The sequence below is a fragment of the Pholcus phalangioides genome, unplaced genomic scaffold (assembly GCF_987345545.1).
Source record: "Pholcus phalangioides strain wild (caught in Gottingen) unplaced genomic scaffold, Ppha-v1.0 ptg000018l_1, whole genome shotgun sequence".
NCBI classification, from domain to species: Eukaryota; Metazoa; Arthropoda; class Arachnida; order Araneae; family Pholcidae; genus Pholcus; species Pholcus phalangioides.
Window position 1 is genome coordinate 18919360 of NW_028301611.1, and position 21200 is coordinate 18940559.

At 39.0% G+C, this 21200-nt stretch overlaps 1 protein-coding gene across 2 annotated transcripts in view; it reads left to right on the plus strand.

The window, feature by feature from the left end:
- The window catches only part of Nmdar1 (glutamate ionotropic receptor NMDA type subunit 1), a 56201-nt gene that overhangs the window by 12569 nt on the left and 22432 nt on the right, over nucleotides 1–21200 (plus strand). For both annotated transcript variants that reach the window (XM_089247628.1, XM_089247626.1), the window contains exons 2-8: nucleotides 335–701; nucleotides 2868–2996; nucleotides 16505–16681; nucleotides 18950–19050; nucleotides 19198–19310; nucleotides 20642–20816; nucleotides 21016–21160. In XM_089247628.1, coding sequence (XP_089103754.1) covers nucleotides 441–701; nucleotides 2868–2996; nucleotides 16505–16681; nucleotides 18950–19050; nucleotides 19198–19310; nucleotides 20642–20816; nucleotides 21016–21160 — 1101 coding nt within the window. In that variant the 5' untranslated portion in view covers nucleotides 335–440. The remainder of the gene's footprint in view (nucleotides 1–334; nucleotides 702–2867; nucleotides 2997–16504; nucleotides 16682–18949; nucleotides 19051–19197; nucleotides 19311–20641; nucleotides 20817–21015; nucleotides 21161–21200) is intronic.

The window sequence follows — 21200 nt, forward strand, 5'->3', positions numbered from 1 at the left end:
CCTCCTTTCTCCATGTTACTTGATGTGATAAATTTAAATATTTTTATTGGAATTACATGAAATTTACGTTCAAATTCATAAAAAATATATAACATGTTCTGCCTTCCTCCTCTAGTACGGCCATGTAGTTTTAACATTCTCTCCTTCATGCAGTACGGCCATGCACTTTTGACATTCTGTTCTATGCGTAGTACGGCCATGTAATTTTGACATTCTCTCCTCTGTATAATACGGCCATGTGATTTTAAAATATAGTAGCACAAATCATGAGTTTTTGAAACGATGTGAAATGTTTTAATCAATCTTATTCCACTTTTTTATCGATACATTTCAGAAATTCCACGGCTTACAAAGATGAAGAGTGACCCATCAACAGCCAAACTGGGTTGCAGCATCTAACACACTCGGTGTCGATGTGGTACTAGCAGCCACGGCGAATCATGTTGAGGTTGTTGTTCTTCTTGTTAATTTGTGCCACTAAAGAACTTTTGGCCCGAGGCTTCTCAATAAAGAAATACAACATCGGTGCGGTGCTCGAAATCGGCAACCAGACAGCCGACTTCGTACAAGCGGTCACAAACGTCAACAGCAATGGACACATTCTGCCTCCGGATGTCACCCTGGATCCAATTTCTGTTTCTATGGAGAGGAACCCGATACGTACCGCGCAGAACGTGTGCGAGAGGCTCATAGCCAACGAGGTAAGCAATAATAATCCCAACGTGCGTGTATTGCGTTGCAATGGTAAAAAGCTCCTATCAAGGTGAATCCTTAGGGAAATACATTTCAACCTCTTTTACAGCCATGCACCGGTGAAAACAGTTGAAAAGTTTTTCGGACCAAATAGAAAAACAGTTTGTGGAGCGGCAAGAAGTAAATAAGTTATCAAATAACTTGCGCATCGCTAAGAAATACGTAATTTGTAAGAATAATTTATGGACACGCTAAAAATGAGTAAATAGGAGGAATAATTTCAGTACATTTTTAAAAATATCACGTAATTAGCTGATATAATTTTCCGACTGGCAAATATAGGTAAGTTGGAGGAATAGTTTGTGAAAGTATGTAAATAAGACATTAAAAAAATGCATAAATAGGAGAAATCTGTGGTGTTTGGCCAGAACATGATAACTCCAAAATCACATTTTTGAGATATAAGCATTTCCATTGCCATTCAAAAATCAAAAATAAAGCATACACATAAATACAAATGAAAATATCATACATCAGAATGTTGTTCAGTCATACGCATGCATTTGTGCATTTATCTCACTTCTAATTAATAATACTTACTACTAGTTCAAAAAGCCATTTTTTGGAGATATCATGTTCTGACCGAACACCACAGAAATATTTCGCAGACCAGGTAAAAATACGTAAATAAGAGTAATAATTTGCCGACAGGCTAAAATTATTGAGTAGGAGGAATAATTTCCAACCGGCAAAAAACACAAAAGTAGGAAGATAATTTGTGGAGTAGCAAAAAAATAGATAAACAGAAAGAATGATTTGAGTGCATGCATTAAAGAAACACAGAAATAGGATGGAATAATTTGTGGACCAGCAAAAAAATCCATATACAAGAGAGGAATAATTTGCAGATCGATTAAAAATAGGTAAAGGGGAGAAATAGTTTTATAGTTTGCAGATGTGGGCTAAAAATACATAAATAGGGGAATAATTTGAGTACGCAAAGGAAAATAATTTGAAGACGCTCAAAAACTAAAAAATACATACATAAGAGAAATAATTTGCGGACATGCTTCTGGAATTTCGCCAACATTCTGTGGAAAATTTATCTCTCTCTGAAGTTTTTTATTCAGCCGCGGCCGAGGATATATCTAACGGAGAACTTTTTTGGTGAATTTTCGGGAATATAACGCCAGAAAATCCCGGATAGTTTATGACGGCCCAGGAATGTTTCCATTTCCCAAAAAAAATTTGTTACAAATAACTTTTAAAAAGTTTCTGATTTCAAAGTTCATTCTTCCGGAAACTTGATATTTACTTCCGCTTCCGCTTAATTTAATTATTACTGATAAAGTTAATTCAATTTTCACTAATGAGGCAGCGACCCATTAACTCTCAGCGGTGTATCTTCATTCTCGTATTCGGATCGCAAAATAATAGAAGAATGATTCAGAAAGGTCTACGTCGTCTGTGGAACAAAGATAACGCATTGGTTAACTGCTAATAGCTTTAGCTGCTGCTGGTTATAGTTAAAAAGAGGAGGAGTTTAAAGTCCAATTATTAAAAACCTATTGAGCAACTGGGGAAGGGGGCCTATTCAAGTAATACCTGAATAGAATTTCGGCAATTTCCCCCCCCCCATCCCCCTGCCAGCGAAACTAGTCCAATGCCTCCTAGACTGGTACTGCTCTCCTATCCAGGAGACTTCACTGACCCCAGAGGAGAACGAAGGGGAATTAGGGGTGGGTTGGGGGGACTTTGCCCCAGGACGTATATAATTGAAATACTTCTGTAAAAATATATAAATATTGGAGAAAATATACCTTTATATATTATTTTAATCAATTTCTGTTAATTTAAAATGCATTTTGGAAACTGGTAAGTTATAATTACACACTAATTACACTTCTAATTACACTTCTAATTACACTATATTTTCACACCCGAAACTGGTACGAGGTGATTTCTGAATACATTTTGAACGTTTTTTAAACGGGAAATCATATCTCTACAATGATCGGTTGATGAGATAAAGGACTTACAGGACATCCTGTATAATTCAAACGGTAGTTATTCTAATTCTGTTCATTTTTATGAATTAATGGAATAATTCAAGTGCGTTAGTTTCCGTCATTTTTAACTACGGCGATGCATAATAACTAAGATGTCTTGTTCAGGTTTATGCAGTGATCATCAGTCACCCGACGGCTGGCGACTTATCTCCAGCTGCTGTTTCATATACATGCGGTTTTTATAACATTCCCGTCATTGGTATCAGTTCCAGGGACTCGTCGTTATCCGACAAGGTACGTGCTTCAATTTTATCAACTTCAATTAATCATTTTCTGACTAATTACTGTCTATTTACGCACACGAGAGGGCATCGATTCTTCTTTCGTATTTTTCGTCAGAAGTTATCAATTGGAAAAGGTATTTTTAGTACCAGCAATATATACGCTCGTACTTTGAAGCCAGCTCTATCTTCCTATAACGACGTATAAAGTACCCTAACCAGACTACATCCATCTATACAGTTACGAGGACACAAATACTACTACTCACCCATACATGCACATCGGTGATTATTTGAATTTCTACCGATTGGCACATGCCGGAACGTATATTCTAAACGTACGGGTTGTTCTGAAGTATCTATATTGTCAAAGTTATGCGCGTTTCGTATTTTACAGGTGTTGCTATTTGACTTTCATACTTTGCTGTGAAATTTGCAGTTGTCTGAATTTTCTTGTTATGTAGCCATCGTGATGGAAGTCTGCCGGTTCTCGACAGAGAGTTTTTCCACATAGGAGACCTGCTCCTATTCACGATTCAAGGTTAGAAAACCAACTCTAGCCGACTACTAATGTGCCTGCCACCAAAGAGGATTCGAATCTGGGTCCTTGCGATGAGTGTGTCCAACACGACATCCACACGACCGCATAGCAGCGATGGCCTCAACTGAATACTTGATCAGTAGAGCAGCAAGAGTGCATTTTGGCACTCTCCACCACAATTCTGAAGTGATCAAATTAATGCAAAAGGTGAATTCGGAGACGAAGGAACCAGATCCACGCACACGTATCCTGTTTTAGTAGCAGGATTCAGATCGTATGATTCTTGAATGGGAAGAAAACTTTTCAGGTCGTAGTAATATTTATTGTATGCAAACAAATTTTGTGTCATGGTACGTTTTCACTATCTTCAAAACCTTGCAAAGATGTTTCCAACTGGATTTCTTCATTGAATGCTTTGCTGAACGATATACGGAACCAGATTCTGAACTGCTTCACCAACTATTGCTGGACGATCACTATAGTATAAACTACTTATACTACGTTGCAACAACCTTATACTGTTTCTTTGTGGGGGAGGGGGAAATACATTCCTGCACACATCTATCTTTGAGGACATCCGACGTCTCTATAAAAGGACGTGAGGTGGGTTGTGACCGGTCATTCAGGATAGTCCATTCAAGTCATAATGGAGGAGGGTTGTTTATTTTCGTGCTCGAATAAAAATTACATTTTGTTATGTGAATATTAGGACATCACAGGCAATTTATTCAATAGATGGTAACATTACCGGGACTCTTAACTGAACAGTTCGTTCCGGGAGAAGAGTTCACGAAATCGTCCCAAAGGTGGCCTTCCAGAGTCTCGGATGGACTAGGGAAATTGTCTACTTCTTCACAGAGCACGGGCCATTTCCCTCGTACCTTCACCAATTTGTAAACGTGCTCATAGTACTTGTAAGTGCGGAAGTGAAGGGAATGTGGCACATATGCCACGGAGTGCAAATATACCGAAATTTTTCGCTTTGGGAAATTCTCTGAGGCAAACAAAACTCTATGGAGACAACATCTTCTTCACTAGACGTCCTGCTGTCAGAAAATCGCCAAACTTGTTCGTTTCATTGAAGACAATCGTGATTCCATGATTCCCCCACACCTGAGGTGTCAACTGACAGATCCGGATGCTGATTCCTCGTCAAATTCTGATGAAGATTTCTTACCATAAACAATCGGCAGTGACGTTAGGCCGATTTCCGTCACTACATGCTATATACTGGTGAGTTTGTGATGAACAATGGAAACTCTCTTCTTGGTCCATACCCTTTCCTGTTCGAATAAGTAATTTCTGAATTGCCAACCGAATCTTATATGCGGAGTTTTTGTCCCACATTTACGTTTTGTCGGTCTTTCAAACGTTCTACTAAATGATTCTTATGTATTTCGAACATCTTTCGATACATTAATTTGCAAACATTTCAGTTGTGTCAGTGTTTTTTAGTTGTATCACGAGTAACCTTTGTGAAAGTTCGAATGGAAAGTGATTTGAATGTGATCATGCAGCAAGTGTAATTTTCGAATTTTAGACGGAATTTTATATACAGAGTTTTAGGCGTATATTGATGTTTGGTCGACCCTTCGTCATATTTGTATTTTTGTTTGCATAAAAAAGCATTTTTTGTACGTTGTATTTGTTGCATCAATGGTCATCATGTACCATTCGAAATTATTTTGTATCTTTTTATAATTGCATTGTTGTCTATATGCTCATATGTGTATGTATAACTAGTTTTTCGTTGGCCCCACTCGTGGCCAGTTAGCGATGTGCGTCCGTGCACCTGTCCATGTTCCCACATACCTATATATTGATATACAGTTTTATGTACAAGTGGAAGTGGGAAAAGGGGTGAAATTGTGGGAGAGGTCCAACTGCTGGATGGCTTGTCGCTGTCTGGCCTGGTGTGGGTGGCTTGTTGGTCTTGGACATCGATGGATTTTTTCACCGTGGCTCACGTGCCCTGAGACGGACCAGCTTATATCCCCTAGGGGGACGGAGCGGGGGTCACGGTTGGTCTGGTGGTGGTCTTTCGGGATCATATATTGTGAAACGTTTTATTCGGAAACGCTCTTGAAACAAAACGGGACGCAAAAAGGTATTTCCTACCTGGAGTAACAGTGAACATATGCTTTCGTAATTACTCGCGATGAATCTGCGTAAATGTTACGATGCATGCAGCAACGAGCACGTGTGATCGAGTCTATTTTTATAGCAACGCTCCATGAAGTGCGGTAATGAGTACCATGATTCGCACGCGTGTTACGCTCGCGAAAAGAGAAGCAAATGGTTCATTAACACCCTAAAATTCCAGCGTAAAAAAGCACAGAAACTCCTCTTATTCATTCATTACGAAGAAGAGCACAAATCGAGACACCATCGTGTGACGTGATGGATGACATCCTGGCAGTTCTCAATCATGGCGCTCTTTTTTTACTAACATAAACACATACATTCCGTATATAAATCGAGGTAATTACGTTATTTTTACGAATAATTATATTGAAACAAATAAAAACATTGAATCTTTTCACGTCCGAATTGAAAAATTCCCATTTAAAATTTAATTAAAATTTGAGAGTCAGCGAAATTGAACTACAACTTTGAGGGATCTGACTAGCGGTCTCTACTGCTCCAAATGCTTTGAAGTTCCTTCTTATTGGGGTTTTATGCATGAACATTTTGGGTCCCTTGGGTAAAGTGATGTTCTGAGGCGCCATACTTCAGCTGGTGGAAGTAACAACCTACATATTTACATACTTACATTCGAAAATCATTGTAGCAGATCATGTAGGCCCCCAATGGTCACGGGCTATTTCCACATACGCCTGTAGGTTAAGATGACCCTGGTTCTATGGGCGACTCTAATGGATTCTGAAAGTAGTAATATTTTCTCCCACCGTATTCCTCTTCAAAGCTCTAATTGTTCACAGCTCCTTGTGGCCCCGTCCACCAACCCCTCGTTGTGACTCCCCTTTCATCAGATTTCCACCCGTGGCCGCCTCAGAATATCTCAGAATATCCCAGAACTACGGGGGGGGGAGCTGCCTATTTGGCCCCAGGCTGAGAATTACTGGTTTAGATAAAAAGGACATATTGGAAAAAAAAAAGAATTTATGAAACGTTTTCGAAGCCAGAGCGCCACCTATAATTGGATCTTGTGCTAATTTTTGAATTCAACAAATTGCCACCGCAGATGTCCTAAACTGATTTTATTTGGAACTGTGGAACACTCTCAAGAGCAGCACTTCATGTTGGAAAGATTTAATGGGATTAATTATTGCGATTGGATATAATCCCGGGCTTCTTAACTTTTTTTTCAGCAGGGATCTAAAATCAACAACAAGATCAGCTTTGCGACCCATGGAACTGTTTATATTTCGAAATTAATGAAACCAGTCACGCAATAAGTGCATTTATAACAGGGCTGTAAGTGGATTTGTATGGCCAATCTTGGAAGCCCCTGAGAATCAGATTTTTTGGTCATGACCTATATCTTGAGAATCCTTGGCTGTAAATGGATCTATACGACCCATCTCGGAAGCTCTCACGAATCAAGTGCGGGTTGTGACCTATAGCTCGAGGCTGTTAGTGGACCTAAACAACCCATCTGTGAACCCTCTCGAATCGAGATTGGGTCGTGACCACGTCATAAGAATGGTTGTAAGTGGATTTGTAAGACTCATCTACGAAGGTTTTTAACAACTGGCTGTTGCGAAGATATATTTTGGAAAGAGAGAAAATTCTCTCTTTAATCTTTCCTTGGAACTCGTGTACACTGAAAGGGACCGTACATGGACGGCCGGACCAGACTCAGGCCAAGCTCACAACTGCTGCCGCTGCCACCAGATGGCGACTTATACAAGGATGACGTCACTCTCCGCTACCATACGAAGGTAGTAGGTCGTTCTCCCGGAAAGTGAAAGAACGTGGATTCGATTCCCCGCAGGGGCAATTGAATTTTCCCTCTTTCCAAAATATATCTTCGCAACAGCCAGTTGTTAAAAACCTTCGTATAGTAGTGGAGAGTGACGTCATCCTCGTATAAGACTCATCTATATAGGCAGCGTCTGTGTATCATGAATTATAGCTCGAGTATCCTTGTTGGACTATCAGAAATTTCTTGGAATATGGACTGAGCTGTTATGTTCGATTGGCCAACTCAAGAATCCCTGGCTATAAGTGGATTGGTGCGATCCATCTCGGAAGACCCCATGAATCGAGTTTGTATGGTGATCTAAAATCCCCGGCTGTGAGTGGATTCGTAAGACTCTTCTCGGAATTTCGTGCGAATCAAATTTGGGTTGGTAGAAATAGCTTAAGAGCCCCTGGCTGTAAATGAATTCGTACGACCCCTCTCGGAAACCCCTCGTGACCCGCTAAGATAACCAATGAAACTTCGATGCATCTGTTCGTTTTCATTCGGTCTTGCTTTTCATTAGAATGGATGCTCATGTATTCTCTTCATCCAACCAAAATAGGGCTCACCTTCTCTTGCAATCAATAAAGGCATATGCGTAAATGCCAATGAACCGTGTGGATAGGGGAATTTTCATTTCCTGCAGCTTGTTTCATTCTTGCAGCCGTTTACAGAATAAAAAAGAAAAAAATTCTCTCTTTCTCTCCCGAACCCGGTTTTTTTAGGGAGATAAAACATGATTTGTGCATGTTTCCATGGCAACTGATCCGGAAGTTTTTCCAGGGCGCATTTTAAGGACGTTTTTCTGGATATTCCGGAATCCAAAATTATATTCCCCTTTCTCATCTTCATATAGCTCTTTTCGGCATTTTTTACTTACTTATTTATTTTTTTGCATATAAATGTCATGCTACTCGTTGTCGCATCTTGATATTTGCCTGCTGCAGGGTTCGATGAAGGCGCGGATCCAGGACGATGTGACAGGAGGAGCGAATTGTGTAAGTTCTTTTGTCATCAGGCTCGGGAGAGCGATCGTTCCCATCGCCCTCCATCTTCTGGATCTGTGCTTAAGCGAAGTCATGCATCTTCAGCTGCGAATGGAACCGAGGTGGACATCTTTAGCTGCGAATGAAGACGGGCAAATATCTTCAGGCTGTAAATGGAATGTAGGCAGGCACCTTCAGCTACGAATTAAGCTGAGGCAAATATCTTCAGCTCTGAATATAAAGCAAAGGCAGACATCTTCAGCCGTGAATAAAGAGAAGGCAGAAATCTTCAGCTGTGGAGAAAGACAAGGCAGGCATCTTCAGGTGTGAATGGAATGTATGCGGGCACTTTGAGATGCGAATGAAGCCGAGGCAAATATCTTTAGCTGTGAATATAGCAAAGGCAGACATCTTCAGCTGTGAATAGAGAGAAGGCAGACATCTTTAGCTGTAAATGGAGTGAATACAGACATCTTTAGCTGTGAAGAGAGCGATGGCAGACATCTTCAGACATGAGTTTTTCATCAACTCATAGCGATTGAAGTGTACTGGATGAATAATTATACAGTTGTAGGCCTGTTGCTCTCTTCGGCGAGACTTTTTTTAACGGGAAGATCGGCTCGTATTCGCACCTCGAAGTTGGGAACCACAGAAAACCAACTTCAGCCGACCACCACTACGGTGACGGTGCGATTTGAAAATAGATCCTCGCGTTGCGAGCCCGTCACTATGACTACTCGACCACCACAGCGGTGCTCAAACTGTCTGCAACCGCAACCTGTATACAAACAATATTTTTCCTACGTCCCTAAAGTATCGTTATTCAGACGCTGTGGTGGTCATAGCAACAGACTCATAAACACCCCACCGTCGTTACAGTGTTGTTCCGTTGAAGTTGGTTTGCTGTGGTTTTCAACCTAGATGCGCAAATGTGGGACGATCTCCCCGTGTTAAAAAGTATTGCCTCAGAGAGCAACAGGCCTACAGCGATACAATTATTCGATCATTACACTTCACTCGCAGTTAGAAAAACTGATGGCACCACTAGCATAACAAGCATTGCACAGAAACAAACTTCACGTCAGGTTCACCACACGAACACGTGCAACATGTATCAACTCGTTAGAAGTTCCGTAGAGGAATGTCGGCGAGTTGCTTGTGGGGTTTAGCAGCAGTAGTAGCAGCAATCATCGTTATAGACAAGATTTCCTGTTTTACTTTTTCTCAACCCTTTTATAGTGACGGAAAAGTACGAAGAACTTCATGAACCTGCGGAAATGGAAGAAATAATTTGTGAACCGCAGGAAAAAAAAAACTTCCACACGACGGAAACAGAAATGAGAATTAATTGTTAAAAAATAGACAATACTTTTCATAATAAATCTTAAATTAGAAATTGTTGTTATAAGCTGAACATATGCACTGTGTTTCTTTGTTTAAAATTTTATATGAAGTTAGTAAAGTTAATACGGCAATGCTAAACTTCGGTGATCTTTACTGAAGCCTGTGTGAGATAAATTATGAAAAATATAGATAATGTTAAAAAATACTTTGAAATGTTGTTAAAACAAATAGTAATGGTCCACGGTTTTATAAAAACGGAAACTAAAAACGAAATTGTTTCTTCCAAAGAGTTCACCTCTTTTCCAATTCCCAACAGATGAAAGTAATACGGCCAATAACGTCTTCAATCAACTTATTTCAACAAATTTACAGGCATTTTCGTAACAACTTATGAATTTAAAAAAATTATTCAGTTAAGCAAAATTATAATTGAAAATTAAATACAAAAAAAATATAATCTCTATTCAGAAATTAAATTTCTGAAGTAAATAAATGTATATAATACATAACATTAATTAACACTAACTAAAAGTAATGAATCAAAAATTGAAGAAAAAAAATAAGTTAATTAAAAGACTCATTTCGGGCAGATAAATCCTTTTTTTCTTCCTTCTTAATTAATAGAAATTAGAGGGAGGAGGGGTTTAGGGACCTGTCTCAAGAAATGTTTTACAAAAAACATTTGATATCTACGCATGCGCAGTGAATATAGCATACCTGACCATAAAACTCAACCTGTGTGAAGTATTCTAAAGAACCCTACACATGGTAGAATTTTTTACAATACATTAAAACGAATGTAGTTAAATGTTGAAAACTGCTCGTCATGCTTGTTGTTGTTAGGTACCAGCGACATGTGTGTTGTGTGAAAGGTGCACATTTTGAATCGCTTTTTATGCGAATGCAACGGGGGACTGCTGGAATTACCCACTATGTACAGCCTACTTATAGTGGCGCCATCTATCGGCGCCATCTGTAACTAAAATTCTGACGTTTCTATATCAGATTCTCTCTTACGGTTTTTTTAAATACGCATAGGGGCCGTTCAAGTATTACGTAAGCAAAATTTTTAGTCATTTTTGATCCCCCTTCCCCCCTTTTGTCAGCAAAAGTCAGTAAAACGCTGACCCCCTTCCCCCCCTCCTGTCAGTGAAATTTCGTCATCAGCTCTGCCCCTCTGAATCACTACTCATATTTTCATAAAGGGTGGTCGATGACGTAAGCATTACCCAATCCCCCCTTGTCATCAAAAGTCAGCAAATCGAAAACCCCCTCCCTCCCTCCCCCCCCCCCACATCGATGATGACGTAGTACTTGAATGGCCCCATACCACTGATTTCATGCTTCTAATCTATCACCGTTTCCGTGTGATTTATTTTCAAAGTTAGGGGTCCTTCGTGAAACACCCTGTAGCTACACAGTACATGAACACCAAATTTCTAATTACGTTCGGAATAAAAAGAAATACAGGAAATTTTCGACCATATTGTCATAAGCCACCTTACGTACCTTCAGCATTGTTTTTGAGATACAGGGTGGGCAAAAAGTCTGTAGAAACTTTAAAAGCTCATAAAAACCGGAAAAATAACCGAAATAAAAAACGGTTTGCAGGGTTAGCATTTCTAAGGTCACGGGAACTTTTTTAAGACAGGAAAAAAATATAACCAATAACAGGCGATAGGTGGCACTGACGTACACAAGTCAAAGAAAAGACACGCAAATAACGAACAGAATGCCGCCAAATCGTTTATTACAGCAGTATGTGTTCCACATGACCACCTCCACCACTACAAGGGATAACACATTGCAAGCGAGACACAAATTCAGCAACGGCAGAGTACAGAAGGTCCGGATGTATGCACACCTCTCAGTGGATCCCATCTTTCAGTTCCGACAGATTGGATGGACCGGATCGATACACCCAGGACCGATGAAGAGTTTTTCCACCCATTACTGGCTTGTCATTTCTGTCTTTTGTGTTTTCTACCTCCCTTAAAAGTTTGCACGCTACGAGTTTTGAATCACCCTGTATACACCAATAAGGGGTCATTCAAGTATTACGTCAGCATGGAGGGGGGGTTTCGGATTTGCTGACTTTTGATGACAGGGGGGGGGGCAGGGGGTGAAAAATGGTTGAAAATCTGCTTACGTAATACTTGAATAGCCCCTAAAACTCAATATGATGAATTAAAATTCATAGCTCGTTAGAAATGATGAGAAATCAGAAGCGCTGAGAGAATGACAAAAACTGTGATAAGTGGATGAACACACGAGATCTGCTGCAATCTCTTCCATACTCTTTCCACTCTACATCAGAAGCTATGAAATTTAGTATTTCCCCCTAGCAGTTGAAATTTTAGTTTGTAATGAATTATAGAAATATATTATATGTTCCCAGTGATGGTCTCCTCCTAACCAGATCATGGGCCTTCGCTCTGTCTCAATGAAGAGGTCTTAGCTTGTGGTCGAAGACCTAGGACATGCTGGAAGCTGTTCATGTTTGGGTTGCGAACCTAACGTGAAGTATGTTTCTGTGTAATGCTTGTTATGTGCAGTGCTGCCATCTGCCGCCAATTTCTCTATGAGTGAAGTGTGATGGTTGAATAATTGTATCGTTGTAGGCCTGTTTCACTGATTAATTTCTCTGTGACGAGAAATAATCAGTGATGGTCTGGCAATGATATCGAAGAATGGAGATGGCTGACCGGTATAGATTGAGTTGTGTACAAGTTTGAAGTCGGCCTCAAGGCGACGCCATTTCAATTTCTATTCGATTCCTCTGTTTGGTGTTTATTATTCCTACTTAACTCTAAATACACCTCGTACGCATTCCTCTGCGGAATTTCTAACGAATCGGCACATGCTGGAATGTGTGTTCTGAGTGTACGTGTGGACCAAACGTATTAATGTTGTTGAGTTGCGCTTGTTTCTTGTTCGTGATGCCATCTGCCTTCCATTTCCTGAAGTAAAGATGGAAATGAATTTTCATGTTATGCAAGTATAGTGCTGTAGGTCTGCCTGCTCTCTTCGGAAAAGCATTTTCAAATGGGAGGCCGACTCGCATTCGCATCTCGAAGCTGAAAAACCGCAGAAAACCTGGTTCAGCCGTCCATCACTGTGTAGGTCAACGAGATTCGAACCAGGAATCTCAAGACGAGACTCCAGCACGATGCCGACACAGCGTGGTTTTTATTACTGACACTTTTAAATATGTTTTCCTCCACATGAGAATAGAAATTTCAAAAACATGGTTCTCTCGATCATAAGCACGTTACATTGAGTAATAAAAACATTTTTTTTTTTCTCGAGTGCTTCTTAACACGTAATTTATAAATTGCTATTGATGACTTTAGAGCAACAAATCGCCAAAATGTTTATGAAGATATAATTTCAGATATGTAAGAAGACTCTTTGAAACTTTGTCTCCTAATTAACAAACAGTTCATAAATCAAACTCTCAAGAGAAAACAAAGACTAAACGGTGGCAATCAATTTTCATTAACAATGGCGTTAATAAATATCCAGAACTAAAAATTACAAATTTCTTTGAACTAAAGATTTTGATGCGAGAGTGATTTCATTGCCATTAATGGATGTGTATCATATTTTCAGTGTATTTTAGGACGTTATTATTATAAAAGTGTGAAATGTCGAGTCGCCATGACGATAGGGATTCGATCGGATTTGACCTTGAAGTAGAATTTTCTGGATCGGGGAGCTCAGCGTCCCGATTGGTTGCTATTCATAGCACAAAAGCACATCTTTTCTCCTCCTTTTCTGGCATTCTTTGCACTGGAATAGGGAGGAAATGACATTCATTCATTCATGGTAAAAAAGAAAGGATCACGAGAAGAGAGAATTTTTGGGAGATGAAACACAAACAATGTAGGAGTTATCTTTCTCGGTGTGATGTATCTGTGATGTAGCCGAGACAAAAGATAAATCACGTTCTCGTAAAACAACTGCATTGTATTTTTCGATCTGCGAAAGACAACGCAATTTCGTGGAGAAAATTCTAGAAAATCTCAGCGTTGTTACTGCTTTTACTCTCTTTCCATCAGGAGAAATAGAAAGAAAGATGCTATACACACACATAAACATTTTTGTACTAGCTGAATCCGTGTTGAATTTTTAAAGCAACCCAACGAGACTTGACGTGTGAAGGCAATCTTATAATGGATAGATACGCTTACATGGGCGGAGTTGATATAACATAATATCAATAGATTATCTGGATATTATGCCGAAGTAAACATGGGGGGAAAAAAAGTGTCGTTCTGTCCACCAGGAATCGAACTCAGGATCACTTGCATACCGGGCAAGCATACTGACCATTATACTACAGAGAGATGATATTTTTTTCTCTTAAAACACTCACATTAGCGTGACTTACTGAGTAGAGACGTCTTGAGGAGTCTCTATCTACTCAGCAAGTCACAGTAGTGTGCGTGTTTTAAATAAAAAAAGGACCGTCACTCTGAGGTATATTGGTCAGTGTGCTTTACCGATATGTAAGAGGTCTCCGGGTCAGTCGCGTGACAGAACGCGACACTATTTTTCCAAGTTCAAATAAAATCGGCATAATATTCAGATAGCCTGTTTATTTCCTGTATCTTGGCGGAGCAAAAATCATCATATATCTTCTTCCAGGATGTTGTACTGTAGGCGAGTGTCAACAGTTGTTTTGCCTACTACTGCGGTGCAGAGCTGTCTTTATTCCATCACAAACTCCGTGATGCAGATGAATGATATTCTGGGTCCCCTACCTGATTGAAAATATCAGAAATTTTTACATAATTACACAGCTCAAAATAATAATGGGGAGTGCATTGTTTATTTAAACTCGCATTTACTCATATTTATTAAAATTTAGTTTGATGAATAACTCTTGTGACAACACTCTTTGTGAATACCTAGCAATATTTTTTTTTGTATATTTTGTTAATTGAAATGTTTAAAAATTACAATTAAATAAAAACATTTTCCCTAATTGTCTTGAGCAATATATTTTAAAAAATCGTAGTGGCAGATTTTTAGAATCACTGAGGCCGTACATGCACCTGAGGTCCCCGAGTTATGCCCAGATAGGTCCATGCATATAGAGGGCTTTCCTACTATGGACATTTTATCTGCGGTGGGACCTGGGATGGTCTCTTTATTTTTTGTTTTTCCACGCTGTAAATTAACTGTAGAGGTGCCCGTGAGAAGTCTTAGCTGGGGGGGATGACACCAAAGATACCGGCCTAGGGGGCTCCTGCTTCAGGATGTGAGACCATGAGCACCAGAATAATTTCCTTGGATATAATATATATATTTATTATGTACGTCCTGGACTATGCAAAGTGGGATATGCTACCAAGTTTCACAGAGGATCAAGATCTACACTACTGGTTCTCAACCGGGAACCATGTAACCCTTTTGCGGCTCTGAGATATTTCAAGGAGGCCACTGGACAAATATCTAGTGGCAGTGTACTGAATCCACTTCGAAATCCTGTTTCTTTTGGTTGGGCTTCGTCCAATTTGGATTCATGCCTATATGCCAGCACTTTGGTGAAGATTTTATAAATTACTCATAAGAGACATTGGTCCATAATTCTTGATGTCCTCTTTTTCACCCTATTTGTAAAGAACCATAATTGCATTATTCCAATCTTCAGGCACATCCGATTTTATTGAGACAATTTGTGAACAAAGCAGCTAGCATACTGGCAAATTCTTCTCCTGCTTCTTTAATAATGTCTATTGAAATCCCATCTTCACCTGGGCATTTCCATTTTTTTCATATATCTTATAACCTTGTAGACTTCTTTCAGCACAGGTACTACTTGTACAAAATCTGCTCCAATTTCTTTTCTTCCTGCTCCCTTTTCTCTGCTCGATCCTGTTCTTCATGTTTGTATAGAGTATTACAAAATTCCTCAACAATACTAATAATTTCATGTCCATCTTTTGTAATGACTCTGTCTATCCTTTTTAGTGCGAAAATTTCCTTTCTCCCAACACACACCGTTTTCGTTTTGCTGATTTTAAGCTCCTATTATCTTCCAGTGCTTTCTTTACAATATCGCAATTAAACTTCCTGACGTCTTCTGTAATCAGCTTTCGTACTGTCTTGCAAAGTTCTCCATATTCCACTTTTGATTTAGGGTCATTCTTCTTAATCTTAAATTCTCTCCGGTCTTTCATAAGTTTCTTTGTTTCTTCTGCTATTTTCTTCACCGGTTTGATTTCTTTTTCTCTCCAGCGACTTCTTTTGCTACTTCTTTTAAGGTAGTGGTCTAAGTTTTGTTCATCGTGGTGACATCTTGTCCATCTTCAGTGGTGTTATATAGCTTTGTCATATTGATGACAGTTTTTTTGTATTTTTGATAAATTTCGCTCTTTCCACTCTAGTGTTAAGCATTATTCTACATCTCACTAGTCGATGATCGCTTCCTGTTTTGAATTTGTTGAGAACACTGCAGTCTTGGATCATATGCTTCTGATTAGATAGGATGTAGTCGATCTCGCTTGTTGTTCCAGTTGGGTTTCTCCAGGTTCACTTTATTTGGGGTTTCTTAAAAAACGAATTCATGATGCATAACTGTTCGCTCTCTGAAAATTCGACGAGTCTGTTCTGTTGTGTCCTCTAGTGTTTGTAATCTTCCAACATTTTTCGTATACACTGTACCCATGAATAAAGTGGTAATATTTGTTTGTTTTCCTCTATTTTTATGGCAGAACCTGCACACATCTTTCATGAGAACGATCCCGCCGTATTCGAGCCAAGCCGACGTGTGGATAGAAATCCTGAAGTTCCTCAAGTACAAGTGCGTTACTTTCATTCACAGTTCGGATAATGACGGACGGTCAACTCTCGGAAGGTTCCAAAACTTGGCCGATACCCCGAACATCAAGGTGAGAAAATTTCACTTCTGCCAGTAAATTGCTGTATGGCGATGTAACCAGAGTTAGAGTGCGGTAAACTAGTAGTCGCTTCCATTAAGGGATGACTCATAACAATGATCATCAGTACTTTTTTACAGAAAAGAATAAATAGGTATTCTCTAAAGTAAAAGTGCTTATAATAAATAAAAAGGAAAAAAAAATCTGAAATGTATTTAGTGTTACACATAATATAATTACTGTTGCTTTCTGATTATAGAAAAAATTTATTAAGCTCTGGGACGGACCGATTGGGTCCCTAGGAGATACCGATGTATGTTTTGTTTTGCTCTATTGTCTTATTTTGTATATTATTTGTATTTGTGTGTGTTATTTTGCAAAAAAAAAAATTGGTTGAAGCTTTTAATATTGGATTCAAACACTGAATATTATCAGAATTTCTTCATCGGGATTGTTTTCGTCTATGATATTTTTATTTTGCTGGTTGTTTCAAGACTAACCAGGAAGGGTCCCAAGGTGTCATCCTGAAAAAAATTAATATATATATACAGTATATAAAAAAATTAACTATATACATCTCACCAAAAAAAGAATAAAAACATAAAAATTAGCGGCGGAATGCAATTCTAAAGCGCAAAAAATTATTAAAAATTATGACAGTTGGCTACTCATCGCCTCTTGTACTTCTTGGCGATGTCTATATAAAAAAAACTTCTTTTCACTTTCTTTTCTCTAACTTCTCTGTTTCTAGGAGAAAAACTAGTAATATCTCTTTGCTTTCCCTTTCTTTGTCTGAACTGTACTTGATCTAAGACGCCTTTATATACGTTACCATTATTAAAGGGGCTCTAACTTAATCATGTGTTGTTTGAATGGCGTCTGGCGTCACTGGAAACCTAGAATAGCGGAATTTTCAAAGTCATTCTTGGCCTCTATTGGCGTTCAAATTACAATATATTCACTTTTTTTTCTTTTTTTGAGTGACCCGTAATAATCCCGCCGGATTTTGTTTATATTTCTGTGCATCTTCAAATGAGTAGAATCAGTGGTAATTTTTTCAAAAAATTTTGAAGACGTCACATTGAAACTCTTTCTTGTAAGATGATACATTTACTGTTTTATTTGTATTTGTTCAGATTAACACTTATTGTTAACAACAATCCCAAATGTCAAGACCCTGTAGGTTTATTCATTTCAAGATGTGTTGTCATATTTAGACATTTCAATTAGGGTTTCGATTCCCGACATGTTGGAGCCTTCGTTAATCGGGAACGGGAAATTGTATTCCCGAGAATTCGGGGAATCGCTAATTTATGGTGGAACCCCGTTTATACGACTCTAATTTATACGACGCGTTCTAGAGTTCCTAAGAAGTGCAACGAGCAACGACGAAGGCACTGGAGGATGTGACAAAAAAATGTTTGCAATCCGCATTTCAATTATTGTATTAACAATTGCAAAAATACATGATTGTACAGGGTAGGTAGTTCGAAGGAAACATCAAATAAACAGATTCTTATCACAAGAAACACGCGCCACCTATTTCATCAGCTTGGACAGGCTTTATTAACCTCAGTCGAGACAAAATTTTCAACATTTTGCAACAGATGGTTCCCCAATTCGCATCCAAAGACCACGCGGACGCAGCAAATACAAAGGCGAACTCTTCGGACGACAAGACGTAAACATCACCCCTCCACGAGTCATTCGTGTGAATTCTGACCACGGGGTCCTGATGACGGCTCTCTATTGATACTACTTGGATTGAGTGAGAGGGAGGAGTGCGTCTTCTTGACAACAAATTTTTTATCACGGTTTTTGCCGGGGATGGTGGGTATAATTTTTTGCCGAATTTCAATTTATATCTTTGGGTTATCGAATTAGTTTCGAAATAGATTTATCGAACTTTTCATTTTTCCGAACACTTTTCGGTTCCGATGTGTTCGGATAATCGAGGCTCTACTGCACTTAGATTTTTTTTTCTTCACCAACATTCCAACAATATTTAAATTAAGTAAGCTTACCTTTTTTTAGTATATAATTCTGTCTTTTGGTAATTTCTTAAAGTAGGTTAAGTGAAAATCTCATAGATGCATTTTAACATCATGTAACTTACATAAATGTAAATCAGAACCAAGTAATTCATCTTGTGAGCTATAATGATGTAGCAAGTGCATAAAGATTGGCCGAACCTGTAAATTAGAGATAAATATCCAAATTTACAATTAGAAGTAAAAATATAAGAGCACGTTATATCATCTAATCCTATCTCCATTTTAGGTCGAAGACATTATCGAATACGAGCCAGGTATCACCGAAATCAGCCAGAAACTAGAAGAAGCCCAAGGACGTTACTGCAGAGTGTTCATTCTTTATGCGAAGTGAGTACCTGGAGTCGTATAAACAATTGCACGAGAGATTCATAAAACCTATCAGAATCCACAAAACATTTATATCCAGCTTCTCCTTTATGTTACAATCGAACAGTAAATACTCTCAGAGAACGTAATAGTTGTTTATTTTTACAGCACCCAGGATGCAGAGAGAATATTCCGAGAAGTGGAGAGGCTGAATATGACTGCACCAGGATACGTCTGGATCGTCTCCGAACAAGCACTTGAAGCGTCCAACAAGCCGGATGGTGAGATAACCTTTCGGTTTAACTGATGTAGCGTGGAATTCGTTAAATTACTCTTTCCACTGTTACGAATTTGAATGTTACAGAATGGGCTCTCTGCAAGTGATATCCGTCAATTGAGAAGCTAAATTGAGGATTTTGTACTATAACTTAGGTTGGCCGTGTACTGGGAATAACACTAGAGACCACAACTGATACATATTGAGTCAGACATTTCGGGGCGACTGACATCGCCCACTCAAGGCGTCTTTGTATACGCTACTGTTACATCCTCCGTATTAGCGTGTTTGTTAGTGATGTATAGAAAATGTTGAAAACTTTTCGAAAACTTTTTAATGATTCGAAAAACTCATTTAGAGAACCTATACTTTTTGAGATTCTTTACGTGGTGATAAGTCTGGTGCAAACTTTAACGAGGTGCGGTAGCCTAGGTCGATAAGATGCTCCCCCCGAAGTATCAAAGGATGTTTAGAGGTGTCGCGATATTCGTGGTTTCTGAGAAAACAAAACTAACTGAACAGAAACCTCCAAGAACTCCACCGCTGCAATGGAGATGGTACGCGTAAAGACAAGCAATTCCTCTAATACAGAATTTTCTCTACGGTCGTAAATGACTTACTTTTTTATTGCATCTTAACATAGAATGTAAGCCACTGGTGCCAAAATAAAGAAATAAAGATCCTAAAGTAACCCTGGGAGTGAAAGGGGAAAAAACACATGCAGACACATTTTCGGAGACAAAAAAACACATATTATTTCCCTCTGCAATTGCCTATGCGTTAGAGCAGAGGTCTTCAAAATTTTTCTAGTCACAAGCACTGCCTGTACTCACCATCAAAAGAAGAGCATCCTTACAGTAAGTTTGATGTACGAATGCATGAAATTAGGATGATTTCAATCCTTGAATGCAATGTGTACAAGTTGCTTGATTAGAATTTTTGATCAAGTGCTCGCGTGCTCGAAATCGGACACGAGCATCGAGTACTCTGGGTGGTTCAAGGAGCACCGTGGTGCTCGCGAGCAACGGGTTGAAGATGCCTGTGTTAGAGGAAGAAATTATATCCCTTTCACACTTCGCGTATGGAATTTCCTTTCCGCTCCTCGTGATATGAGCAAGGTTGCCACATTTTGGCGGTTCTGAAGTTGAATTATTCACGTATATCTCGAATAAGTTAATTGCGATCATGGGTTACATTGTGAGAATTGTTTATTTTGACTATCACCATTCTCATTTTAGCGGTAGAGCTCTGGGACACCCTGTTTTGCCATAAATTTATTGAATAACTAACTACCTATCATATACAACACGTTTCTTTCCCCCCCCCCTTCTACAGGAATCTTAGGTCTGAACCTTGCGAATGCCACTAATGAGGCAGCTCACATACGGGATAGCGTTTTCATAATAGCCCGAGCATTCCGTGAACTTTACTACAAGGAAAAGATAACAACAGCACCGAAAGACTGCGGCACGATGGGCAAAGATTGGGAGACCGGGCTCAAATATTTAGGGTACGTATCTCCCACACTAACTTGTTACTGAAATAACAAAGTGCTATTCAGGAAGGTTTTGAATGGTGTAGCTATAATAAACATGCAATAAAACATGTAACCTGTAGTAAACATGAACAACTAATGTTGAAATAGTGAGCGATTTTGATGAAGAAAAATTATTTCAAGTGAATTTTCCACGTTCATTCTTCAAAAACAGGTACCTGAAACAACAGACACTAGATCCAGGTCACACGGGCATGGTAGCTTTCGATGACAAAGGAGACAGGATAGACAGTGACTACGACATCATAAACATTGTCGGTGGCGAGACCGTTGGTGTCGGACAATATTATTGTTCTAGAGTAAGTGGAAGACATTCTATAATTTTCTTTCGAGAAATCT